The 22,873-nt window shown below is 48.0% G+C and overlaps 1 protein-coding gene across 6 annotated transcripts in view; it reads left to right on the plus strand.

Annotated features, from left to right (window-relative positions):
- RNF220 (ring finger protein 220) overlaps nt 1-22,873 on the plus strand; it is a 234,534-nt gene that overhangs the window by 160,689 nt on the left and 50,972 nt on the right. For 3 of the 6 annotated variants that reach the window (XM_068141568.1, XM_068141566.1, XM_068141567.1), the window contains 4 exons: nt 5,935-6,030; nt 10,208-10,250; nt 18,430-18,551; nt 19,580-19,712. In XM_068141568.1, the coding sequence (XP_067997669.1) occupies nt 5,935-6,030; nt 10,208-10,250; nt 18,430-18,551; nt 19,580-19,712 (394 nt within the window). Of the gene's footprint in view, nt 1-5,934; nt 6,031-9,838; nt 10,061-10,207; nt 10,251-18,429; nt 18,552-19,579; nt 19,713-22,873 lie in introns of those variants that run through there. The other 3 variants (XM_068141569.1, XM_068141570.1, XM_068141571.1) reach the window with 2 other exon arrangements.

The following is a 22,873-nucleotide window of genomic DNA, read 5'->3' on the forward strand; positions in this document are numbered from 1 at the left end:
AGGAACAGGGGATGGGTGTCAGGGCCTTGGGCTTTTAGCTCCTTCTCTTGTGTCGCTGACTCTCCAGGGTGGGGGGAAGGGGGAGGGCATCACTGTAACTGTGATTTACAAGGAAAGATGAAAAAGATAAATCTGAGTGTTGCAGCAAAGATATGGCCAAGACAGGGATGCAAGAGCAGCCTACAGATATGCCAAGGAATGAAAATTACATAGAATGAGTGCTGGCTGGCCGTGCTTCCTGCCAGTTTGGGGTAATGAATACCAGAGCTACTTAAAAAAAAAATCTCTGCCAGGTTTTATTCCATAAAACAAATTAGCCCACAAGCAACCAAAGCCCCTCACTCCCCTTGGGCCAAACTGTTGTTCTCCTGTGAGAGTGGGGGAAACTGCTGCATCTGGGAGCAGAGAGGGATCTGGCCCTGGAGATGAGCTGAGCAGGCTGGCAGACAGAGGCAGACCCTGGCCAGATCCCTTTCCCCTCTGTCCCCAGTGTGCCAATAAGTGGTTCTGCTGGAAGAGGCTCCTTTCCCCACCATGTAGCTGATGTCTTGCACAAGAGGACCCAGAGCTCAATTACTACCTCAGGCGTGACTGTAACATGAACAGAAATAAATTAGTAGCTCACGTTCCTGTAAGCTCATTCTGCTTGCAGACCACTGGAGTCTTTCAGTGAAGGCCAGAAGCTGCTGATACCATTATTTCAGTTCACTATTCACACTCTTCTCACATTTAAGCCTTTCATCCCCAGCTCCATCTCACCTTCATCTCCGCCAGCTAAAAGCCACTAGATAATTTTACCTCTAACTTTCCTGGGAGCAAAAGTGGACCCTCCAAAAGCTTCTAGGAAACTCAGCTCTAATAGTAGCATCTTTGTGTCAGAGATCCTCCAGCAATAACATAAAAAATGGCTAGCAGAGTTAAGGGGGGAAATCGCAGCAAGGCCTGGTATCACTCATTGCTTTCAGGTTACAGTTCCCAAGTGATAACAGCTATTAGCAACACTTTGACGGCTTCCCTACCGTGGAGGGGAGGGCAGGAGACAGAAAACATGTCAAGCCATCACCTCCATGTTAAGTGATAAGTACCTATTTAGACAGCAGAGTTAAAGCTGAATGCATCAAGCAGGGAACACTTTGTGCCAAAATGAAAAAGGAAAAAAAAAAAAACCTAAAAAGGCCATATAGATTCATAAAAAGCAGGGTTAGGGTATTTGTTCTGCTGACAGCAGCTGTGATGGATTGTTTAAGAAAAATAGACTCCCTGTGTTTTTCCAGGGCTATCAGAAAGCAGGAGTCCAGCACTTTAATACTCTCAAATGCCTGGCCTTGAGAGGCAGCAGAATGTCCGCGGCGCTGGCTGGGCTCTCCCAGCACTGACACCTGCCCCGGCTGCCAGCGAGAGGCAGCGCTTAGGGCTGGGGCTGGCAATTTCCATCCATTTCCTCGGGCCGGCGGCTGCACCCTGACACCCGACCCCTCCTCTTGTGCTGCCCCAGGCCCGCATCTTGAGTGCCTGTGGGTCAGAAGCCAGTAGCATGTTGGCATGCATGCTCTTGCCAGCATCACCTTGGAGCTGCCCACAGCTCCTCTGCCCAAGCAGGGAGGAGCAGGTTTGGAGAGCCAGGGATTGGGATAACAGCAGCTGACACGCCGCCGGTGTGATACACATGTGATACACGTCAAACCTGCCCGTGTGTTTTTACACATAAACGATATGGTCCTGGTTGCAATAAGACTGCAGAAACATTTGCAGACGCTGCAGCCCAGCGCTGCAGAACTGCAGGATCCACAGAGGGTGTTGGGAGCTGCTAAGGTGTGAGCCTCATAGCATGAGCAAGGCTTATGTGGCTTCTGCTTCTCGCAGTGCTGCATCCCCGGGGAGAGCCCAGATCCACAGACACAGGCGGGCAAAGCCGTACACCCAGACACGGCTCTTCCCCTTGGCAGAGCACAGCTGGGCGCCAAGGGATGGGAAGGAAACGCTGAGTGGGGCCATGGTTACCCAGCACGACAGGAGAGGCAGGAGGAAGGAGGGAGTACATGGCTTGGACAAGATTGATGACCTCGTTGCCATTAAGAAAAAAATTAGCCGGTGGCGGCTATCATATTAAAGGGTGAAGAAGCCGTGAATTATTTTCTTAAAGATCTTATCACTTACAATGATAATTTTACCTTCCAAAAGGCCACTTTTAATGAGGCAAGCCAGGCAAAAAGTCATGATTTAATGCCAGATTTTTTTTTTCCAAACACATTTTACTGCTTTTTTGTCCATGTTTAAAAAGCGCCGGTGACCTTTTTTTATTTAGCTTGCCCCAGGTGTAATGCTCAGGCTGATCCTCTCAGGGTTTATAACCTCCACAGAGAGTGCCTTTACCCAATGGAGAGATGATTTAAAGGAGAGGGAGAAATATGAGGCTTCACAGCCGCTCACACAAGGCCCTTGCTCCATCCTGGATGCTGCGAGCTGTGGTTAGCCAGGGGAGAGGGGACTGGGGAGGTAGGAGGGTGCTCCCACCCCTACAGCCCTGCTCAGACACACCCTGAAGGGGAGCTGGGTTGAACTGACAACCAGACAGAGATGAGCTGGCTGGTGGCCTGTCGCCAGGGGGAAAAGGCACATTTCAGCATCAAGGCTTGTTCCCACCATGCTGAAGCAGCTGGTCCCCAAGGTAGGAAGCATCTCCACACAAATGAGTGGCACGCCTGTCTGCATGCAGAGAACCCGGTGCTGTTTCTGGTGTGGGATGACAGACCTTGGGTCTGCCCTGCAGCGTGGGTATACACAAGGGATGGGAGGACACATGTAAAGCTGCCTTTCCCTCCACAGCCATCTTCCCAGATGCTGGCTGAGTGAGGACTGAGGATCATATTGTTGCCCCCTCCCCTCTTGCCAGGACCGGGGTGGGAATGAGCGGTGTGGGTACAAAGAGCAGCAAACCCTCAGCTTGGCGCGCTGTGGCCAGGCATCCTCGCTGCTCGGCCACCAGAAAACAACCCCAACGTGACAATCTGAAATAAAAGAGGCCAAATTTGGGATGGCAGAGAGGCTGGGCTAAAGCAGAAATCAAAGTCACCCTGATGGTGAGTGCCTTTCCTAATCCCTTAGCCCCTGAGCCCGCAGCCCTGCCTGCCTCCACAGCTGCCCGAAGGGGAAAGCGTGGCACGGCGCACAGAAATGAGAAAAACAAATGAAGTCAGGTTCCTTAAGAGTGAAGGGGAAGTGTGACTTGGCATCCCCAGCGCTGTGTTTAACATGCCGGTGAGGTATTTAGAATTGAAGTGCTTGCACACAATTTAAAAATAGACAGTTTATTAATCTAAACTGCAAGTGTATGTAGAAGAGGCCTCGAGATTGACATCTTTGGGATTAGTTTAGCCCTGCGTTTTTCCAGAGGTCATCGCCATGGTGCTCAGGAGGTTTGCGGAATAAATGGGGCCAGCGTTCTTCCTGGGACCACACGCTAAAAACTAATACATAACGTTTAATTTACTGTCTCCATAGCTAGCCCAACCATTTTTCACATAATAATATTGGATTAGAGCTACCAGAAGCTGAGGGGGATGCTGGAGGTGGGCAGGGTTTGTCTGTCTGTCGCCGAGGACTGGGGAGATGGGTATTTTTTTCCCCTGCTCCAGAATACATTGGAAGACAAGACGGATTTAACCCTCCCGGTCCCAGGGTGCTTTGCTTATTAGAGAAGGGAAAGGGCATTAGCACCACTGCAGTCAGGGCCTCCATCCCTCTGTTGTGTAGGGCATGTGCAATCCTGCACCTTCAGAAATGGTCTTTGTTGCCTATTTAGAAAATAAGGAAACTAAACAACAACAGAAGCTCATGGTCTGCATTCTGCTTCTCATGGTTATCAGAGGGCTTCTTCAGAAATACATGAGCCAAAACTGATCACCAGTTGGGTTTAGCCCACATGTAAGGCAGGAAAAACCTCTGCTCTGTCTCTCTCTGTCCTGGGAGGCAGAAGCCAGCCTCTCAGGACAGCCCTCACTGGGTGCCCACCAGTGCCATTGGCTCCTGCTAGCCCTCCCAGCACCTGATATCCCTGTCAGGCTGAGCTGAAGAGTGTGCCAGCCCTGAGGTGTGGCCAACACAGCCCTTAGTGTTGGCATGGGAGATAGCCCAGCAAGCAGTTTCTGTGTGAACCCTTTCAGGATGTCACATCTCTGCACAGTTGGTAGAGCCACACTTTATGGCAGAGACCTGCAGTGCAGAAAAGAATGTGACTCTTGCTCTTGTGGCAGTGCTGGCAGCTCACACCCGTGGGGTTGATCCCAGCATCCCAAATCCTCCTCTGTTCAAGCCTGGCCTCCCTCCATGCCCATGCCAACCACACTGCCATGCCTTTCGCACCAGGATTGCTGTCTGGGCCCGGGGGGATGACATCCTGCTGACTGAAGCAATTTGTATGCTGAGTCATTTTTCTACTTGCTCATCTCTTCCCCCCAAAAATGCACATTTTTTCACGTTTCATTTCAGCCCAGAGGCAAATGCTTCTGGAATACTTGCCTTTCTCCAAGGTACTGTGCTTTTTAATAATGTTGTCACCACACTTGACCTGTCCAATTCAGATGATATCTGTGCTTCCATTCACAACATACACATCTCTGAGCAGTCACTTATTGTCAGATCTCGCCAGCTGATTCTCAGAAACAAACATCTGGAGAGCTGCATTTCCAGTGTGCTCTTATTTTGTACCATGCACAGGGCTGTATTTAGCCTAGTGCAGCTGCCTTTTATTTTAAATCAGAACTTTAAACAGTATTTTCCCCTCCAACTCTTCTAATAATAAAGTTTGCTTGCAACTCAGTGTGCTTTTTTTATCTCAGATGCTGTCAAACTCCTGCAGTAATTTTCCCGCTAGAGTTCACTGTGTGTGGAATTTAGACTTACCTCCTATTGACTTGAAGTTTATCAGCGATGACTTGGGTCTCAAATATCACTGATCTTTTTAACCTTCTAAAAGGCCCCTTTTTCTGTGCTACTTATTAAAATAAATAGCATCATTACAGAAGGAAGAGGTAGTCACGCTGTAAATGTGCTGAGAGCTTTAGTGCAGTTTACAAAGCTATTGAGAGATTCAGTGGCACTTAGAGGGGCAGATGAGGGCACGTAAGCACTGCTCCACGTCAGCACGCCTTTGCTTTACCATGTGAGTTTCTGGTGTGGTCCAGCAGGGTCTGATTCTGCCCCCTGCCACCAGACCTGGTGGACAAAATGACCATCCCTTTGTTGCCTGATGCATCTGCACTTTGCTAGACCCCTGCAGCCCAGTCCCCTTAGAATAGAATAGAATAGAATAGAATAGAATAGAATAGAATAGAATAGAATAGAATAGAATAGAATAGAATAGAATAAACCAGGTTGGAAGAGACCTTCAAGATCATCACGTCCAACCTATCACCCAACACCACCTAATCAACTAACCCATGCAACCAAGCACCCTGTCAAGTCTCCTCCTGAACACCTCCAGTGACGGCGACTCCACCACCTCCCCAGGCAGCCCATTCCAATGGGCAATCACTCTCTCTGTGTAAAACTTCCTCCTGACCTCCAGCCTGAACTTCCCCTGGCGCAGCCTGAGACTGTGTCCTCTTGTTCTGGTGCTGGCTGCCTGGGAGAAGAGACCAACCTCTGCCTGTTTACAACCCCCCTTCAGGTAGTTGTAGAGAGCAATAAGGTCACCCCTGAGTCTCCTCCTCTCCAGGCTAAGCAGCCCCAGCTCCCTCAGTCTCTCCTCATAGGGCTTGTGCCCTTGTGGGGCAGCGTCTCATGGGAAGAGCAGAGAAAAACCCCACAGTCCATCAGTCCATTCCAGTGCAGCTCCAGAGCCCAGCAGGCACTATCCGTGGCTCTGAAGACAGCTTAGAGAGGGGCAGAGAGCTTGGTGGTGCTCACAGCATGAATTTCTCCTTTCTCTTGCAGTCAATTTTGTTGTCGGCCTCAATCAAGCGGGAAGGAGATTCTCCGACAGCATCGCCCCATTCCTCAGATGACATCCATCACTCGGACAGATACCAGGTAAGCAGGCGAATACTGCCGCTGGTCTCAGCCTGAAGCAGAAAGCCAGCTCGTCTCAGTGCCTGCAGCTCTGTGTGTGACAGCTCTCAGCTGTGTACCACTGCCCCAGCTCACCTGCCTGCAGCATGGGGACGTGAGTGCTTCGTCCCTCACATGGCTATGAAGACATGCCTGCAGACTCCTCCCAGGTCCAACTTCAAACCAGAGCCATGCAGAAATGCTTCAAATCTTTGTAGAGGTTTCCATTGCATCATATTCATCATTTCAGTTGCTGCAATGGTTATGTTTGTTATTGGTTACCCCATGCCACCAGGAAACTTTAAGAGAAGTAATTTATGGGGTTTTTTGAAACAGTAAATGACGTCAGCCTGCAGCAGGCCAAAATCTCACTGGTGTGCTGCTGCCCAGAAAACTGACTTGTGACTTCCACCCACAGCAGAAATGGTTTGTGACCATCCACAGCCATGCCAGCATGTTTTATAAAACACCCTCTGCCCAGTGGAACAGCAGGTCTTGACTTGTGATGCAATGATTAAAAGCTGAGGGAGGTGGAGCAAGAAAAGGAGAGAAAGGCAGCAGCACAAACGCAGTTTGTCTTATTGTAAGTCTGTCTGTACTTTCGGGACAGACTGGCATGCTTGCCTTCAACTCAACACACATCCAAACTGTTTGGCTGCAAGCCTGCACTCAGCCACTGGCTTCAAGTAAGTTCTAAAAGCAACAAATTAATGGTGGTCATCAGTAGAGACCTAAGCATGCCTCTACCCACCATGTGGTCAGGCACGGTGGGCCATGGCTGTCCCAGCTTAGAACATGCTCGTGACCTTGTATCCTGCAGTGCTCTCTGGTGATACCGTGCCCAGGGTCAGGCAGATGCTCAGGTCATCAGCAGTTTCCTTTGTGCAAGATCTCTGTATGGATCTGCAGATGGAAATGCTGTGCTGGAGACCAGTGCTGGAGGTGTTAATTAAGCAGCCCCAGTTAAAGCCTGTGTTCCTGAAGACAGGCCCTATTAGTAGCAGATTTATACATTTTTTGGTCTATTATTCTGTTTTCTGTCCTATTTGTTAGTCACATTCTCAAATATGGACCAGATCCTCTATTGTTTGCCACATAGTCCCATGTAGCCTTGTAGTTATAACTTGGTGTCACATCACAGTCACTATACCTTCCTATGAACGATCAGACCTGGTGCAAAGTAAGAGAAGCCAAACCTTGCAGAAGATACAGAAATGCCTGGCTCAGGTAATCCCCTGCTCCTTCTTGCCTGTCTATTAAGGCTAATAAATAAATCAAGTTCTTTCTGCAAGGGTATGGAAGAGACTTTTGCTATGGCTCCCTTTGATGGAGGAGATCTCTCCCACTCAAGATTCCAGTCCCTCTGAAACCGGTGGTCCCTTGCAGTATTCCATTCCTATAAATTTTTATTGTGCCATACTTGAGGACAAATATTCTCAGCAGAAGCCCCCTCTGTGTGCTGAGCCTAGCTAGTCTCTAATGTGTTTTAAGTTTGTGAGTGTATTTTATGGAAGGTTGCAGCCCTTAATGCAAATGTGTAATGGGAGTTGTAAGTCTGCGCTGCAGGAAGAAAAGACCTCTGGGGCCTGATTTTCATTTACGCTCGTGCTGGCTGAGTTACGCTGCTCTAGCAGTGTAAAGGGACCTCTGAGTGGGTGCCAGCGTTGTGTAAAGCCTCAGCGTATCCTTAATAAAGCCACAGCATGAATGAGAATTCAGTCTTCCTGGCTTACCAAGGGAAATGCTCAGGAAGCAGAGCAGAAGACTTTCATGGTGGTGACTTTAAGGGCTGCAAAATTCAGCTTTCCATGTGCAGAGGTGTGCTGGAATGATGAATGTCCCTTGTGTTATCTACGATCTAATTGTGAATATACACTGTATTAGTAACACTCTGGAACAGGAGTTATTGGCTTGTAGGCTTTCAGAATTCCTGTGGCTTGGTTTTCTTAGTCCTCATGCTTATTTACCATAGGGATCTGTAGGGAAGCAGGAGATTTATGAATAGGAGTGCTACAGGGATAAGGGCATGCACAGTGCTTGAACTGCTTGCACTGCTCTCTCTGCTGAGACAGAGCTGCAAGTAGAGGTGGTGGGGTGGCTCCAGGATGTGGGGAGGTGGAGACCCATTGCCTCCTCTCTGCTAAGCCTTGGCTGCTGGTATATTGACACTGATAGGACTCGGGTGATGACAAGCTGGTGTAGTCCAGGAGCTTGTGGAATGGGTCGGTGGTGGGTCCTCCTGTGAGATACACTATGTTCAGTCAGGGCTTTTCCTGCACTCCAAGTAAAACTCAGATTTAGATACAACCCTGCTTGAATCCTCAAAGGGGAAATCAACAGCAAATTGTAAGTAATTCACTGTACTGCAAAGACAACATTTCAGGCTCTGAGGGAGACCACCTTGCCTGGGTCAGCTGAGTCCACAGAATATTTGTGGCTGAATAACACGTGCAGTAAATGTAACTGGAAGCCTAAAACCCTTGACCAGGAAAGGCTCAACTCCCTCTGCCTGAGCTCAGTGGTAAGCACACACCCTGACAGGCAGGTCTATTAATTAAAAGGGTAAAACTAACAATCAGTTTCTGTTTTGTCAGCAAGCACTTGTATGAAAATACAGCTGCATTTCAGCTTGCAGACAGCTCTGGGATATATGGTGCAGGTCAGCATCCCACAAAGCTTAGCAGCCAGCACCTGAACTTGCTGACTGCTCATCATCTCCTGTTGTAGCAAAACATATCAGGGTGGGGTTTTGTTTTCCCTCTGAAGGAGTAGCAGCAGATTATCAGGTGACAGAGTGAAGACCCAAAATGTAGGTTTGAGAAAGAAAGTCTGGGGACTCAGCAGTGGAAACAAATGAGATTTCTGTGAGTAGGAGCCTCTGCTGCCCAGTGTTTAGCCCCTGACTCTGTCCTACCCTCAGGCTGGTCCACTGGGGCCATACCCCACCACAGCTGTGGGGAGATGTGGGAAAGAAGTCTGCGAGCCAAGTTTGATTGCCCAGGTTTGCTAGAACACAGGAAGGAAAGCAGAGGGAAGAGGCTGGAAAGCACAGGGAAGGGACTGTGTTCCAGGCTGCAGCCTAGGTGCCCCTGCTACATTTCTTCTCAAGGGAATTTCCAAGTCCTGGAACGCTTGGTGCTGGTGTTGGCAGTCAGGCTGCACTCTGCCCATGGGACAGGCAGGAAGGTCACAGCCCAAAGGGCAAGGGGCAGGGTCCAGGAGGCAGTGCCCTGGGTTCCAAGGCAGGACTGGGGCTGAGCAGGGATCACAGAAGGGCCTCTGGGCCCCCATCTGGTGTTACCCCCTGTGCTCCTAGGGCCCCACATCCCTAATCAGACAGGGGAAGTTGGAGAGTGCTTATCCCTTGTGCCTGACTGGCCAGCACCTTGGGGTGATGCTTGGGACCAGGGCCCTGACCGGACAGCTCCTTTGAGTTTCGGCTCAGCCACTGGCCAGGGCTCGTGGGCCTAGAGAGCACTGGGTCTCTACTGGCCAAGGAAAGCTGCTTCCAGTTTCTCCTAGGCTCTGATTTGCCGTCAGCCCCTGGGTTCCAGTCGCCCCTAGGCTCCGATTGGTCACACACTCTTGGGTTCCAGTGGCTCCCGATTCCTGATTGACCAAGTACTCTTGGCTTTCAGTTACTCCTGTTCCCTGATTGGCCAGGCACCACTGGGCTCCAGTCGCCCCTGGGCCCTGATTGGCCGGCGCTCGCTGGGCCCTGCTGCCGCCTGTCGGTTGCTGCAGGAACTTCCTGTTCGCGCGCCTCTCCGCGCCGGTTTCCTGGTGAACTTTCACCCTCTCGGCGCGGGTCACATGACCGGGGCCAACATGGCGGCGGCCGCTGGGGGCTGATCGGCGGCGCCTGCCGGGCCGCGCCGTATCCACCCGCATCCCGGGCCGCGCGGGGGGGTTCGCCCCGGGGCCCGCCGCCCCGCTGCCCCGTCGGCCGCCCGCGGCACCCGCGGCTATGCAGAGCGGCAGGAGGGGGCCCGGCGGCGGGGGCCGGGAAGAGGTAGGTTTGTTGGGGGGGGTGCCGTTGTCCCGGTGATGTGCCGGGCGGGGGGCGGGCCAGGCCTTGTTTACCGGCGCGGGGGGCGAGTTGTTTACATTGAACTCCCTCGGGCCCTGACACTTCTCCGCTCTTGTTTTCCCTCTGCAGACCTTCCTGCGGGTACGAGCGAACCGGCAGACACGGCTGAACGGTGAGTGCGGCCCCGGGCTGCCCCCAGCCCGCCGAGCCTCCCCCTGCCCGGAAAACTTCCCAGAGTTGGGCCGAGTTATGGACACACCCCCTCCCCCTGAGGCCGAGAGCTGCAGCCTACCTCTATGGGGCCTCGACGTGGAGCCGTAGGGCCGCGGGATGTGTGGGGTGAAACCCTCCCCGTTCATCCCCAAATCCCTGCGGGAAGCAGCTCTCACTGCTGGGATCTCCCGTGCGAGCTTTGAAGTAGGCCCTGGATCCTGCACTTGCCATTCTGGGGGCAGGCAGCCCTGCTTTCCCAGCTCACATGGCTGAATCTCGCAGTAAACTTTTAAACCAGCAGTCTGAGTGTCTGTATCTGACGTCATGTTTTGCTTTGGTGGTTTGTTTGGGTTTTGTTTTTTTTTTCCTCTCAAGCTCGCAGAAGCCTGTGGGTTACTTTTATTCTTGTACTTCTAGATGTTTCTGTCAACAAGTAAGCAAATTTTTCTAGCAAATAGCAACTTGGTATTTGAAAACCAAATCAGAGATCGCTATTGGAGAGAAAGTACCATCTCTGTGTTTGTAAATCAGAAAAGAAAAGGAAAGGGGGAAAAAAAGAAAGCTTAAAGTATACCTTCTGTTTTTTGCTTGAACTGAGGAGGTTGAAACTCTTCCCAAAGTTTAGAGGAGTCAGAACTTACCATGTAAATAGTGACAGTATTCTGCCATAGGATGTTGTGTTCCTTATAGCTGCCCTGATATATACCAGTTAGACAACATTTGCTTGGTTGGGCTATCAGGAGGCAAGTTAATTTTGAACTTGCAGCTGGGACAGTTGGAGGTGACACCAATGACACCATGCTGATACAGAAGAAGGTACAAATACTCTAACAAAATAACAAAAGCCTTTCAAGTGAACCAATGGAAAAATAGTTTACTTGAATTTGAAGTGCTGCATGTTGAACACAGGCTTCAGCAAACAGAAGTGTTATTAAGTTCCAGGATTACACAGAGCTGAATTCAGAGCTAGCCTGGAGATTTTTAACTATAAATCCTCAGGGCCCAAAACCTGCAAACTCTTGGGAGTCTGTTAAGTCATACATCAAAGAGATGAGTTGGCTTGCATCACTCACAGGTAACTGCTGGCAGGTGTGCTTACATCTGCACTCTGAGATGAGTGCAGTGAGCTGCCAGTGTTGCAGGTATCATAGTATCAGTCAGGGTTGGAAGGGACCACAAGGATCATCTAGTTCCAACCCCCCTGCCATGGGCAGGGACACCTCACACTGGATCAGCCTGGCCAGAGCCTCATCCAGCCTGGTCTTAAACACCTCCTTTTCCTGACACAGAAACTTCAGATGGCTGAAATGCACTGAGGTATTGCTCTGCAGTGACTTGTTTTGTGTGACAGAGGTCTCTGGAGTCAGTGATGTCAAGCTGTTTCTTTGTCATTTTTGGATAGCTGGGGCTGAGCTCCCACCTTTGGCCTTTTTTCAGCCCAACAATGTGCAGTTACCTTATTTTAATTTAAAAAAAAATCAATCTGTGCCAGGCTTGTGAGGTTCTTGGTGTTGTGGAGGCCTTCAGTATGAAAGCAAGCTCCTGATGACAGCATGCTCTGCTGAACTCATTGAGTAGTGCTTTATGCTTTTGACTGTAGCCTAGAGTAGGGCTGCAGCACAGTCCACGTAGACTGGATTCTCTTGGGCCCTGTTCTTAGATGTTTTGTGAATCCATGTAGACTGTGAACTCTGGATCCTCTTGGCCCCTGTTCTTGGATGTTTTGTGCACCTGGGCTCATCATCTAAAGGGAAGCTGCTAGTTTGTGCAGCATTTGCCTTGTTTTTGCTGAACCTTATTTTGTATAAACGTTTTGGGGTACAGTGAGCAGCAGAGCCATGTTCCAGGTGAGGGCATTTGGTTAATGTATGTAATGCCCTTGTAACACTGGGATGCTACCTCCTATGCTGCTAAACTAGTACCCAGCTGAAGAGCTGGGTCAATGGTACTGCTTCTTTCTATGCATGTCACTTTATGTTTGTGACCACTGAACTCAGCCTGCTTTCTTGTTTCCTCCTCTACATTTGTGTGCATGAAAATAACTTTGTGAAACAGTTATTTAAGCAGTGTTGCTCCATATAGGAAACACTTGAGTGCTTTTTTTTTGGAGGGGGGGAAAGTGCATATTTGCCTATATTATGTGTTTCAATGAACTTCTAATTGATCACACTTTATAGCTTGCTCCATGAGAATGGTTCCCTTATCCCTGTTAGTTTACACTGACAGAGTTATGCAGGGCTTGCATAAAGATACCTGGCTTTTGGTGTCATATTCTTACTGACACACTGAAGAAACTTGGGGCATAGAAAATGTGATTAATCTGCCCAAGAAAAATCTGTTTCTTTTGGGTTTTCATTTGTTTTAAGTGTACTTTCCAATAGTGTTGTAACCAGCTTATCTTGGTACCTCTGTCAAGCTTGTTACCAGCTGAGTTCCAGATTCACTTCTGGAAACTCTTCCTCCCATAACAAGAGGCCCATGGTGCTGGCTCTTTGCCCATGCAGTCCTTGAGTCTAATCTCAGCTGCCCTGTTCTTTTGGCCAGGTCCTATCAGATCTCCTTGATGTGTTTCATTCTGTTGTGGTCACTTGGAAAAGCACAACAAAACTGATGAAAGAGAAGGTAGAGGTAGAGAGAGATCTCCTGTGAGCTGCTGTTGGCCTGGTTGCAACATAATTAGATCCTAATAGTTACATGTTTCACAGGTACCTGGTAGTCCAGAATTTTAATTCTGTAAGTTAAACCTTTGACTTAAATTGAGCTGTGAGTAAACTGAATGCATTTGCAAGCTCTGGAGCAGGAGATTAATGCTCTGTCTGTTAGATTCTCCGCTGGGTGTATCTGAACTTCCCTGTCAGCCTCAGTGAGTTAATCCTGCACCTCTCACCTGTGCTAAACTCACTTTGCAGAGGTGGTATCCTTGTGAACCCAGGAGCATGAGGTGCTGATTCCTGACAAAGCCATGTGATAAAGAAGGCATTTCTTTCATTTGCTTTATTTCCAGTGTTGCCAAACTGGAAAGTTTAAGCCACCCTATAAATTGATGCTTATGGAGTTCAGCAGTGCGGAGCAGGTTAGGTAGTCAGTCAAAATTAGAGGCACAGGGTTAGGGGTCAGTGTATCAGAACGTGGATTCAGCAGGTTAAGTATGTGGTATCCTCAAGAGATTAGTTTCAGATTGAGGGTTGCTGGAAATTATCTGTATGGAAGCTTGGCCATGCAAATGTGAAAGCCCCACTGAGACCCTCCTGTGAATTTGGCCCTTAATGTTCCCTCTCAGGCAGTTGAGCGGCAGATTGTACATAAGGTCTGAAACACATTAGTTCTTACTATCTGTTTTTCTTGAGATGGCTTTTTGTGCTCTGCCACTGCTACCTTTGTTCCCTTGGATTGGATGCTTTTGGATAAGCTATTCATCCAGAGAAGCTTTTAGAATAGAATCATAGAATCAATAAGGTTGGAAAAGACCTCAGAGATCATCAAGTCCAACCTATCACCCAGCACCTCATGACTAACTAAACCATGGCTTCAAGTGCCACATCCAATCCCCTCTTGAGCACCTCCAGGGATGGTGACTCCACCACCTCCCTGGGCAGCACATTCCAGTGGCTAACAACTCTCTCTCTGAAGAACTTTCTCCTCACCTTGAGCTTAAACTTCTCCTGGTGCAGCTTGAGACACTGTCCTCTTGTTCTGGTGCTGAGTGCCTGGGAGAAGAGACCAACCCCCACGTGTCTACAACCTCCCTTCAGGTAGTTGTAAAGAGCAACAGGGTCTCCCCTGAGCCTCCTCTTCTCTAGGCTAAGCAACCCCAGCTCCCTTAGCCTCCCCTCACAGGGCTTGTGCTCAAGGCCTCTCACCAGCCTCGTTGCCCTATGATAGGTCTCACAAAGACAGGTGTAATTGTTCCTCAAAACTCCTCTAGTAGATTGGCAGAGAGCAGGTGCTCATTTTTGTGCTTGAACACCTTTGAAATGTAAGGATATAAGCAAAGTTGGCATTTTCAGTACCTTTGTAAAATAGGTCCTTACCCAGCTCCTTCTGCACCTGTCTGGGAGGTTGACTCCCATTTTGGTGGCAATGCTGAGCTTTCCTCTCTGGGCCGACCTCTGTGGAGTTGGTCACTGTGCAGTTTGCTGCTGAACCATCACTAGCATGTTTTGTGCCTGTGTAGCTGATGAGTGGGGGAGGAACAAAGCTAGAGGTTTTCACTGTGACTGGAAAGGAGACAAAAATGTTTCCACTTTATTTGATTGGCCTGCCACTGCAGGAGCTGCTAATGATGTCTGCATGGGACTCAGGGGACCTCTCAAACTGGTGGAGGGAATCATAAGAGATATTGCTGGTAACTTAATCATCTCCTTTGATGCTGTGGTAGAGGTTTGTATAGTGATCACTGCTAGATGCTATGTGAGAGTAATTAGTGCCCTGTCCTGAAGGTGAATATTTGCTGTGGGAGGGGAGTACCAGTGAAACCTAAAATCCATTAGCTTTTCTCTCAGGAAGTTTCACTGGGCTGGAGAATAACATGATCTTTAGGCATTAGTAAAGTTTAGCTTTCATGGGGAAGAACCTGTTGTGAGAAGAGATCCTTAGTCTCTTCTTGTCTCTAAGGCAGCAGTGGTGGTCTGGCTTCTCTCTGGACCCTTGGGAAGGCAGGGGCCATTTTACCCTCAGCAGGCAGAGGCTGTTTCAAGTATAATTTGGCCCCTCCTATAGTGCAAGCAGCTTCTTGTCTTGCATGTCCCAAAAGACCCTCTAATAGGAAAGAGAGGAGCAGTTCCTTCACCCAGCACAGCTCCTAAGTTAAGTCAGGACTATAACTGATGCCTCAGCCCTTGCAGAGGGTCCCAGTTCTTGCTCCACCTCCATGTGCAACTTTCTCTTTCATATTCTTTGGAGACTTGAGCTCCTGGCGTGCCCAGTGGTTCAGTAACCTAAGGGAGACCACGCATGTGCAGCAGGGCCAGTGTGTAGGGTAATGTACATCTGTTAAAAGTGAGGCCTTAAAGGTGCTGGAAGCTCTCTGATGGCCTAATAATAGTTATTAATGCTAATAAAAAATAGTGAACCTCCTCACCTGCTGGCAGAAGGCTGGAATAATAACTAGAGAGTCTGTGTTCAGTTTGAGATAAGAATGGGTCAGCCTTATGCAAAAAAATCTGCTTCCTTGAGCTTGTCCTCTTCTTGCATCCAGTCCTCTGCTGGCTGTGTTTCTGTCTTCCTGAATTACAAGGGGGAAAGGCTTCTTTTTTCCCCTCTCCCATGCTCCTGCGACTGGAGCGAGGGGGAGAGGGATTAGTGAGCTAATTAGAAATGATCGCATCTATCAACACTAATTAGCAATCTTGTGGTCTCACTTGCGTGTTCTTTTGAGCTGCTCCCCTTCGGGACAGCACCACAATCGCCCCCTGCCTTTGGGGCCGCTCTGTCCCTTCTGCGCTGATTGGAAGTGATAGCCGCGCTGCGCGTCGTGTCGGGTAGGGACGGCGCTGCTCAGGATGTGCTTTCCAGGCTGCAACATTCCCTTTCGGTTTCTGCTGTCACCAGGGGCACCCTGAGCCTCTGTGGGCACAACAATGCCACCGCTGATGACCACAGAATGAAAATGGCAGGGGCATTTGTTTTCAACACCTCTTTCTTCCAGTGGCTTTTTCACTTGTGGCATTGGAACGTAAAAGGCTGCTTCTTGGCAGAGCTAAATGCGGCAAGAGTTCTGCCGAGGTTCTGTTCTTTGCACTAACACTTCAACAGCAGATTAGGTACTTGCTCTGGCAGAATGGTTGCAAAAATTTATCAGCACAAGACCTAAAACAAGTTTCCTTCCTTTTATCACTGTTACGGTGTATGAACTGCAGTTAAAAAGAAGAGAAAGTTACAAATCCACCCAAACTTGCCAGGCAGATTGACTGAGCTGAATTGATCGGCCACAGGGAGTTCTACTGAAACAATTAAACTGCTCCTTCCCTGCATTTCCCTTCTGAAAAACAGGATGAGGTGAGAGAAAGATGTGCCTGCAATCAGGGTAGCAAAAGCTTTGTTCCTGTGTTTTTCTGTAGTTAGTTAGATGTTTCCTGGTGAATGCTCAGGTCGTGTCTGATTCCAGCCTCCTCCCCTGTTCTGCCCTGGTTCTGTTGGAGCTATTGAGGCAAGGAGAGAGCAGTCTTAACTTATGCGAAAGAGCCCTGCTGGAGGATATCGGTATTCACTAAACCAGAACTCCAGAAGTCTCTCATGCACTGAAGTACAAACCAGCATGGCTTAATTCTGACTGCTGCTGAAACAGAGCCGGGTGGTGCTGCGGGGGGAGGAGGGATAGCGTTTGGGGGTTTAGGGAGGGGAGAGAAGGCACAGAAGACACGTTGGGGCTTGTTGTTTTATTTGAAAGTGGAACAGAATTCATCAGGGCACAATGAACTTAGCAGTAACACTTTGTATTAGAAGGGAAACTATTAAAAATATCCCACTAGGAATACTGAAGTACTTGAAGTGTGTGGAGAGGCAGGTGGGCTATGGAGATGTCAGTGTGGTGCGCTCAGCACGAGAGGGTTGTGAGAGTGGTGTGCATTTCCTTGAGTCTCTGTTGTTCTAAATGCCAGGCATCAAAACCACTCATGTTTTGGTCTCAGCTTGCTGCCTCTTATTCTAGGAACATCACTCTTGCAGAGTTGTTTTCACGATGCCAGGAGTGCATCTGTATTTGTCCAGTGAGGAAAAGAAATGTGCAGGGAATAATTTGAAGCTTTCTTAACCCTTGAGCATCGGAGAGTGTAGGGGATGACAAATGCTTTTAATGCTGGATTGTGGAGAAGTATATCCTAACCCAGAGAGTCTTGACTCCAGGAAAGCCAACAAGAAAGCCTTGAAAGAGGCTGTCCCATTCTTTGTTGGTGTGTTCAGCTGTAACTTCATAATTCATTTTGTGATGTGCGTGCACTAGACTGATGCACTTTAGAATCCGATTGACAGAAACTTTCCTGTACCCTGGTCCTTCTCTTCCTGGTGCTCCAGCAGCTTTCTCTGACTCGTTGGCTGCAGGGAGCTGTTAATCCCACAGTATTTGGGCAGGAAGGCTTTCAGAGCATGCTTGCAGTGCTCACAATGTCAGTAGCAATTTCTGGCTAACGCAGCTTTTTGGTGGTGTCATCTCTCATTATCACATGGGCTTTCCTTGGGCTTTTCCTTGTCTCTCATTCAGAATTTTGACCTTCCTTATTAATTAAACAGTGGGTTTTCCGCAGCCAGTGATTGAGTTGTTCAGTAATACTTGCCTAAAGCCATCATAATAAAGGACAGAAGTTCTTTTTAATGCAAATGATTTGGTTCCAGATGTTTTGATCACATTAAATGATGGCTCAAATTAACCAGAGATTGGATTAAGCAACAGGCTACCTTGGCTGCTTTTTCTAATCATTGTGGTTCTTAAGATGTTTGTTTCTCAGAGTGTGCCCTCAAGAAGGCAGTGTAGCCCCCAGTTTTCCTCTACATTAAAATAGCTTCTGTCTCTCTTACTTCTATTTCACTATCTAGCATAGGTGCTGTTTTTCACAGAACAGATCTTCCCTCTCCATAAATGTTAGCTGCTGCTAAAACACTGCTCTCTCTTCTTTTGTGATGACCTGTGGTTGAATTATTCAGGGTGTGCAGGGGACTTTCTGGTCCATCCAAGGCTTTTCAGGTGCTACATCATCCTTCTATGACCTGAGCAGGTTCTTGTGTGGGGAATAGATGCGTTGGTGGATGGGTCTCCAGCTTAGAAGGCAAAATCCAGAACAGGATTCGGTGGTTTGTTTGATCACTCAACTTTGAAAACAGTTTTAAGCTTACAGGAGAAAACTATTTAACCATTTGAATGACTTAACCTGAGGATGTGCAGCAGATATTCACTCTCCTAGATACTAAATTGTGAGTAGCTGTACAGGCAGCAGGTTTAATCTTGGAAGGTGCTGGGTAACATTCTCTGTACTGTTTACGGCGGTCAGAATGGGGAGTTGAAATGGGGCTTTCTGGCGTGACATTTTAAACCCTTGGCAGAAATGGTATTATTTGGAGCTGAGCTAATAAAAGAGAAGAGTGAATCTACAAACTTGACATGTCTTCCCTTTTTTTTGTCTCCCTTCTCTGGTTTCTCCATGCAGCTCGGATTGGGAAAATGAAACGGAGGAAGCAAGACGAAGGGCAGGTATGTCCCCTCTGCAGCCGACCTCTGTCAGGATCCGAGGAGGAGATGAGTAGGCATGTGGAACAATGCCTTGCAAAGGTAGAGGCGCAGCAGGATTGCCAGCTGCCATTCCCTTCTCCCTACTCCCAGCTTTGTCTGCAGTTGACCTAACACATGAGGCAAAAACTAACACTGCTGAGCTTGCAGGCAATGCTAACCATCTCCCTAAGATCTGTAGTCACTTCTCTTTGTCTTGGAAAATGGATTCTTCTGGATTTTTCTCCTGTGTTGCACTAGTAACTTTTTTACTTCATGTACCTTTTCACTGTTACTGAAGTCCTAAGTTGTAGACTGTGAAGGTAGAGCTGTTGAAGTTTATGAAGCCTGTTGTAGGGCTTCATGCTTCCTGCATGGCAAAGCAGGAAGAATTCCTTCTCTACCTTTGACAGCATTAGAATTATTTTCGTTGTATTCTTTCATAGCAGACTGGCATTTGTAAATGTTCCTTGACCATCTTGCTCCAGGAAGTGCATTTGGGCAGAGCCATTCTCTTGATTTTCATCCCAGTGACAGCAAGAAAGAAGGAGAAACAAGACCTAGAGGAGGGAGAGAGTTGCCTCATAGGGCTTTCTATGTTTGCTTCTGAGGAAAAGCCCACAATAGAAATGATCACAAATGCATTCTTGTTCCCTCAAGAGGTGCATGGTGTAAAGAGAGGTGTCTTTTGATTAGTGTGTCCAAGAAAAATACACTCTAGGAGAAGATTCCTGCCAGGAGTCAAAGGAATGTGTGGTTTACGTGCTAGAGGAATTGTGCATGCAAGGCTGGGGACTGCATGTTGAAATGCACACCAGCATTGTGTTAGGAGCCAGATCTTACATTTCCATGTGTAAAAATTATGAACCTTGCAAGTTGTTTTCATCTTAAGCTTGTCAAGTCTCCCAGCACCCATGTACTCCTATATTTAGCTCCCTGGGAATGGAAGTGGGAGTAGATGCCACTGTCCCTTCTGTGCTTAGCTGCCCTGGGAACAGTCTAGCTTTTGTTACCCATTCCACCATGAGTTACTAACTCCAGAGAGCTATTTCATGCATCTCAATGCTCTGCCCCTGCTTTACCCTGTGCAGAGAGAAGGTTCATGCATGACTGAGGATGACTCTGTGGACATCGAGAATGAGAATGGGAACCGCTTTGAAGAGTACGAGTGGTGCGGGCAGAAGAGGATACGAGCTACCACCCTCCTGGAGGGAGGCTTTCGAGGTGCGCCACTGGCTTGGGGGCCCTTGTGCATCATTCTCCTGTGGAACTCAATCATTGCCTATCTTTCAAGGGAGGGACCTGGAGATTTGCCTTTCACAAAGGGTGGGGCCTTCAGCCTTTGCCTGAACGTGAAGTAATTTCAGCTTTCTGCCTCTCTTGAATGATGAGAGTCAGAATGGGTGCAAATCTTGGAACAAAATGCGTGTCCTTATTGAGAAAGGTGACTGAAGAGGGAATGAGTAGGAACGGGTAGAGTGGGCAGATCATTTGGGGGGAAATAGCTTCTTGGGTGTTAGATGTAGTAAGAAATACATGGAAATATATGAAGAGAGGGGAAATAGAAATGAAATTGTAAAAATTCCCAGCCTGGAGTGACGAAAGCTGTGCATCAGCCCCCGGTGATGTATTGGAGGTGACAGCTAAGTCGCTTTAGCACCTGCATAAAATATTAAAAGGCCAGTTGTGCATTTATCACTCCATCCCTTTTAAGGTTGATAAATGAGAATCCAGGAACCTGCTCCGTGCCTCCAGCACTGCAAGCCCTTAGGGCTCTCAGACAAACACATTTTATTTTTCCTCCTCCTTCTGCTCCTTCCCCAGCGAGGGGGAAATCAGTCACTGAGGAGAGAGTGAATTATGGCAAAATTTGACCTCACGTGAGCTTTATTGGTGAATGTAATTTTAGCTAGAAACCTGTCCCCTTTCTTACATTCAGCCCTTTGGCCTCAAAGAGGAGGATTTACTAAACTGTTCGTTGGCATGAACTTGTGGCACTAAGCAGAGTTTCTCCCAAGCCATCCACGCAGCGCATGCCTAATGAGAGCGAGGGAATGCTGGCTCCCTCCATCCAGTAAAGAGGATGGGATGTGATCTCTTCCTGCATCAGCTTGGATTTTCATTTAAAATATCTCAAGGAGAAAAGCTGCTCTGTAAAGGAGTTGTGCTTAAAAGCCAGCAGTGTACTTAGGGAGATACTAGCACTCCTGATCTGCTCATACCTACCTCAGAAATTAAATTGTAGCTGCGTTGTAGCAGAGCAGATGATCTGGAGCACGGAGGTGAAAGAACAGCTTCTCTGGGTTTTAAAGATTACCCAGTGCAGCTCACAGTAGTGCTTCCTGTGTCTGTAGCCTTACCTACAGTAGACTCTTTTGTGGCTGCCCAGAGAGTTCTGTCTCCAAACAATTCCAGGAAGAGGTCTGAAGAGCCCATCCAGGGCCTTAGACTATGTTTATGTAGTATAATCACTGCAATCTGTAGTGGGGAAGCATGCTTGAGAGCCTCTATTGTTGTCACTGTTAGTCCTGATTAGAAAAAGCTGCTCAGTTCATTTCTGTGTTTTATTGTGAATGTCTAATTTCTTCCTGCATCCCCACTGAACACCTTCACCACTGCTGGACACCTGAGTTTGGATCTTCTGCTTCCTTTGGTGTGGGCGTTGTGCTTTCTTCACATGATTAACATTCCCTGTTGGGTTTGAGTTAACTCAATGAATTGTGATGTGAACTTTTCATATTGCTTCAGTCATACAGAGAGCCTCTGAAGTGTGGCTTCAGGTGGACAAAATGTGTGAAATTGATGCGACTGAGCTGTGTAAATATGAAGTACCTGCTCTTTGTTGCATTTCTTTTCCTATTTTAAGGAGTTCTCAAATGCATTAGTTTGCATTATATGGATCAGCTGCTTTTCCCCACCACAAAGTTAGATCCTAGTATCAGTCAGGGCTGTAACCTCTGCTAGATGGCTGCACAGGTATGGACAGGTACTTCTGTATTTCATACCCAGAAATAACCTTGCTTCCATCAGGAGATATGGGTTCTGTCTCTTCTTTCCTTTTTGAGACCTTTATGACACAGTCAAAAGCACTCAGTTACATGATCAGATTCAGCAAAGGACTGGAAGTCTGGAAGTGTAGGGCACAGTTAGGTGCAGTTCTGAAACTCCATAATTATCCTTATGAGAAGGCTTTTGGATTAGACTCCTTCCCTTTGTGGTACTGGATGAAAGGTTTCTGTAGATCAGCTTGCAAGCACAGGTAAGGAACCTCTCTGTAGTATTTGTAGTGAGGAACATCCTCTCTGCACAGCTTTATGGTGACGGAGCCACTGAAGAAATTGCTTCACTGGAGCAGCTGGCAGGTCCCTCATGAATGCATTTCTCCCTGCCCTTCCTCCTGTGAAGCACACCTGTGCTGGTAGTTGGGTTCAACAGCCACCATGCTTCTGTAGGGTGGTGTCCTCATCCCTAAACAGGGCAACTTCTTGTGCCCAGCTTTCTACCTAGTACTTTGAGATGATCAGGTGATATCTGCAGGATACCTCCCTACTCTGCACAAGAAGCTTCTGTAAAATTTGAGAAGTCAGAGCAGAGCTGGAATGATCTCCCATAGTTGGCTGATTGTATTTCTTTCTAGGCAAGTTATACTTTTTCATGCTCCCATCCACAGATCTTGTGTTGTCTCTGACTGCTGGCATTCAGAGGTCTCCATCAGTCGGGGCTTATTTGTGTGCTCTCAGGTAGCCTTAAGGTGACTTGTCTTTTTCCCTTCCTCTGCCAGTGTTGATTCTTGCTTTACTTTAGGGACAGAATTATTAATTTATAGCCCTGAAGCACAGCATAACGTTTTGGGGATGCTTTCCAATGCTTAGAACTGCTTTGTCTGGAGTTGGCAAGGCCCTCGTTAACCCCTGTCACCCGAGGCTTTTTGTTTGGCTCTGTTCCCTTTGCTGAGAAGCAGCAGCGAAGTGGAAATCGAAGGCCTTTTATAATGCCAGACAGCCTTTGCCAGGCTACAGGGATGTCACCAGTGTCTAAAGAGATCACATGGGGAAATACATAAAACCAGAGGGGAAAACAGATGTCTGTGTGTCTCATTAATTTCAGTTTTATTGGTGTGTTGCTTTGAGGAGACGTCACAGCTGGGTGAAGTGGGAGCAGGACACGGTGACCATCCTGCGTTGCATGAATTGGTCAGACCATTGGGCAGCATTACAGAAGTGACTTAACACAGGTCATTGGCTGCTGCTTTTGATTATTTTTGGTTTACAGACAAAGTTCATGTCACCCTCATTGTGAGGAAAACTATTTGCTAATTATATGAAAGATCCTCCCAAGTTCTCAGCTGGGGTAAAATTGGGAGATCTTAGAGTTTTTCTTCTTGA

Source organism: Melanerpes formicivorus, unplaced genomic scaffold (genome assembly GCF_026170545.1).
Source record: "Melanerpes formicivorus ecotype bairdi unplaced genomic scaffold, bMelFor1.0.p_v2 SCAF_7, whole genome shotgun sequence".
Lineage (NCBI taxonomy): Eukaryota > Metazoa > Chordata > Aves > Piciformes > Picidae > Melanerpes > Melanerpes formicivorus.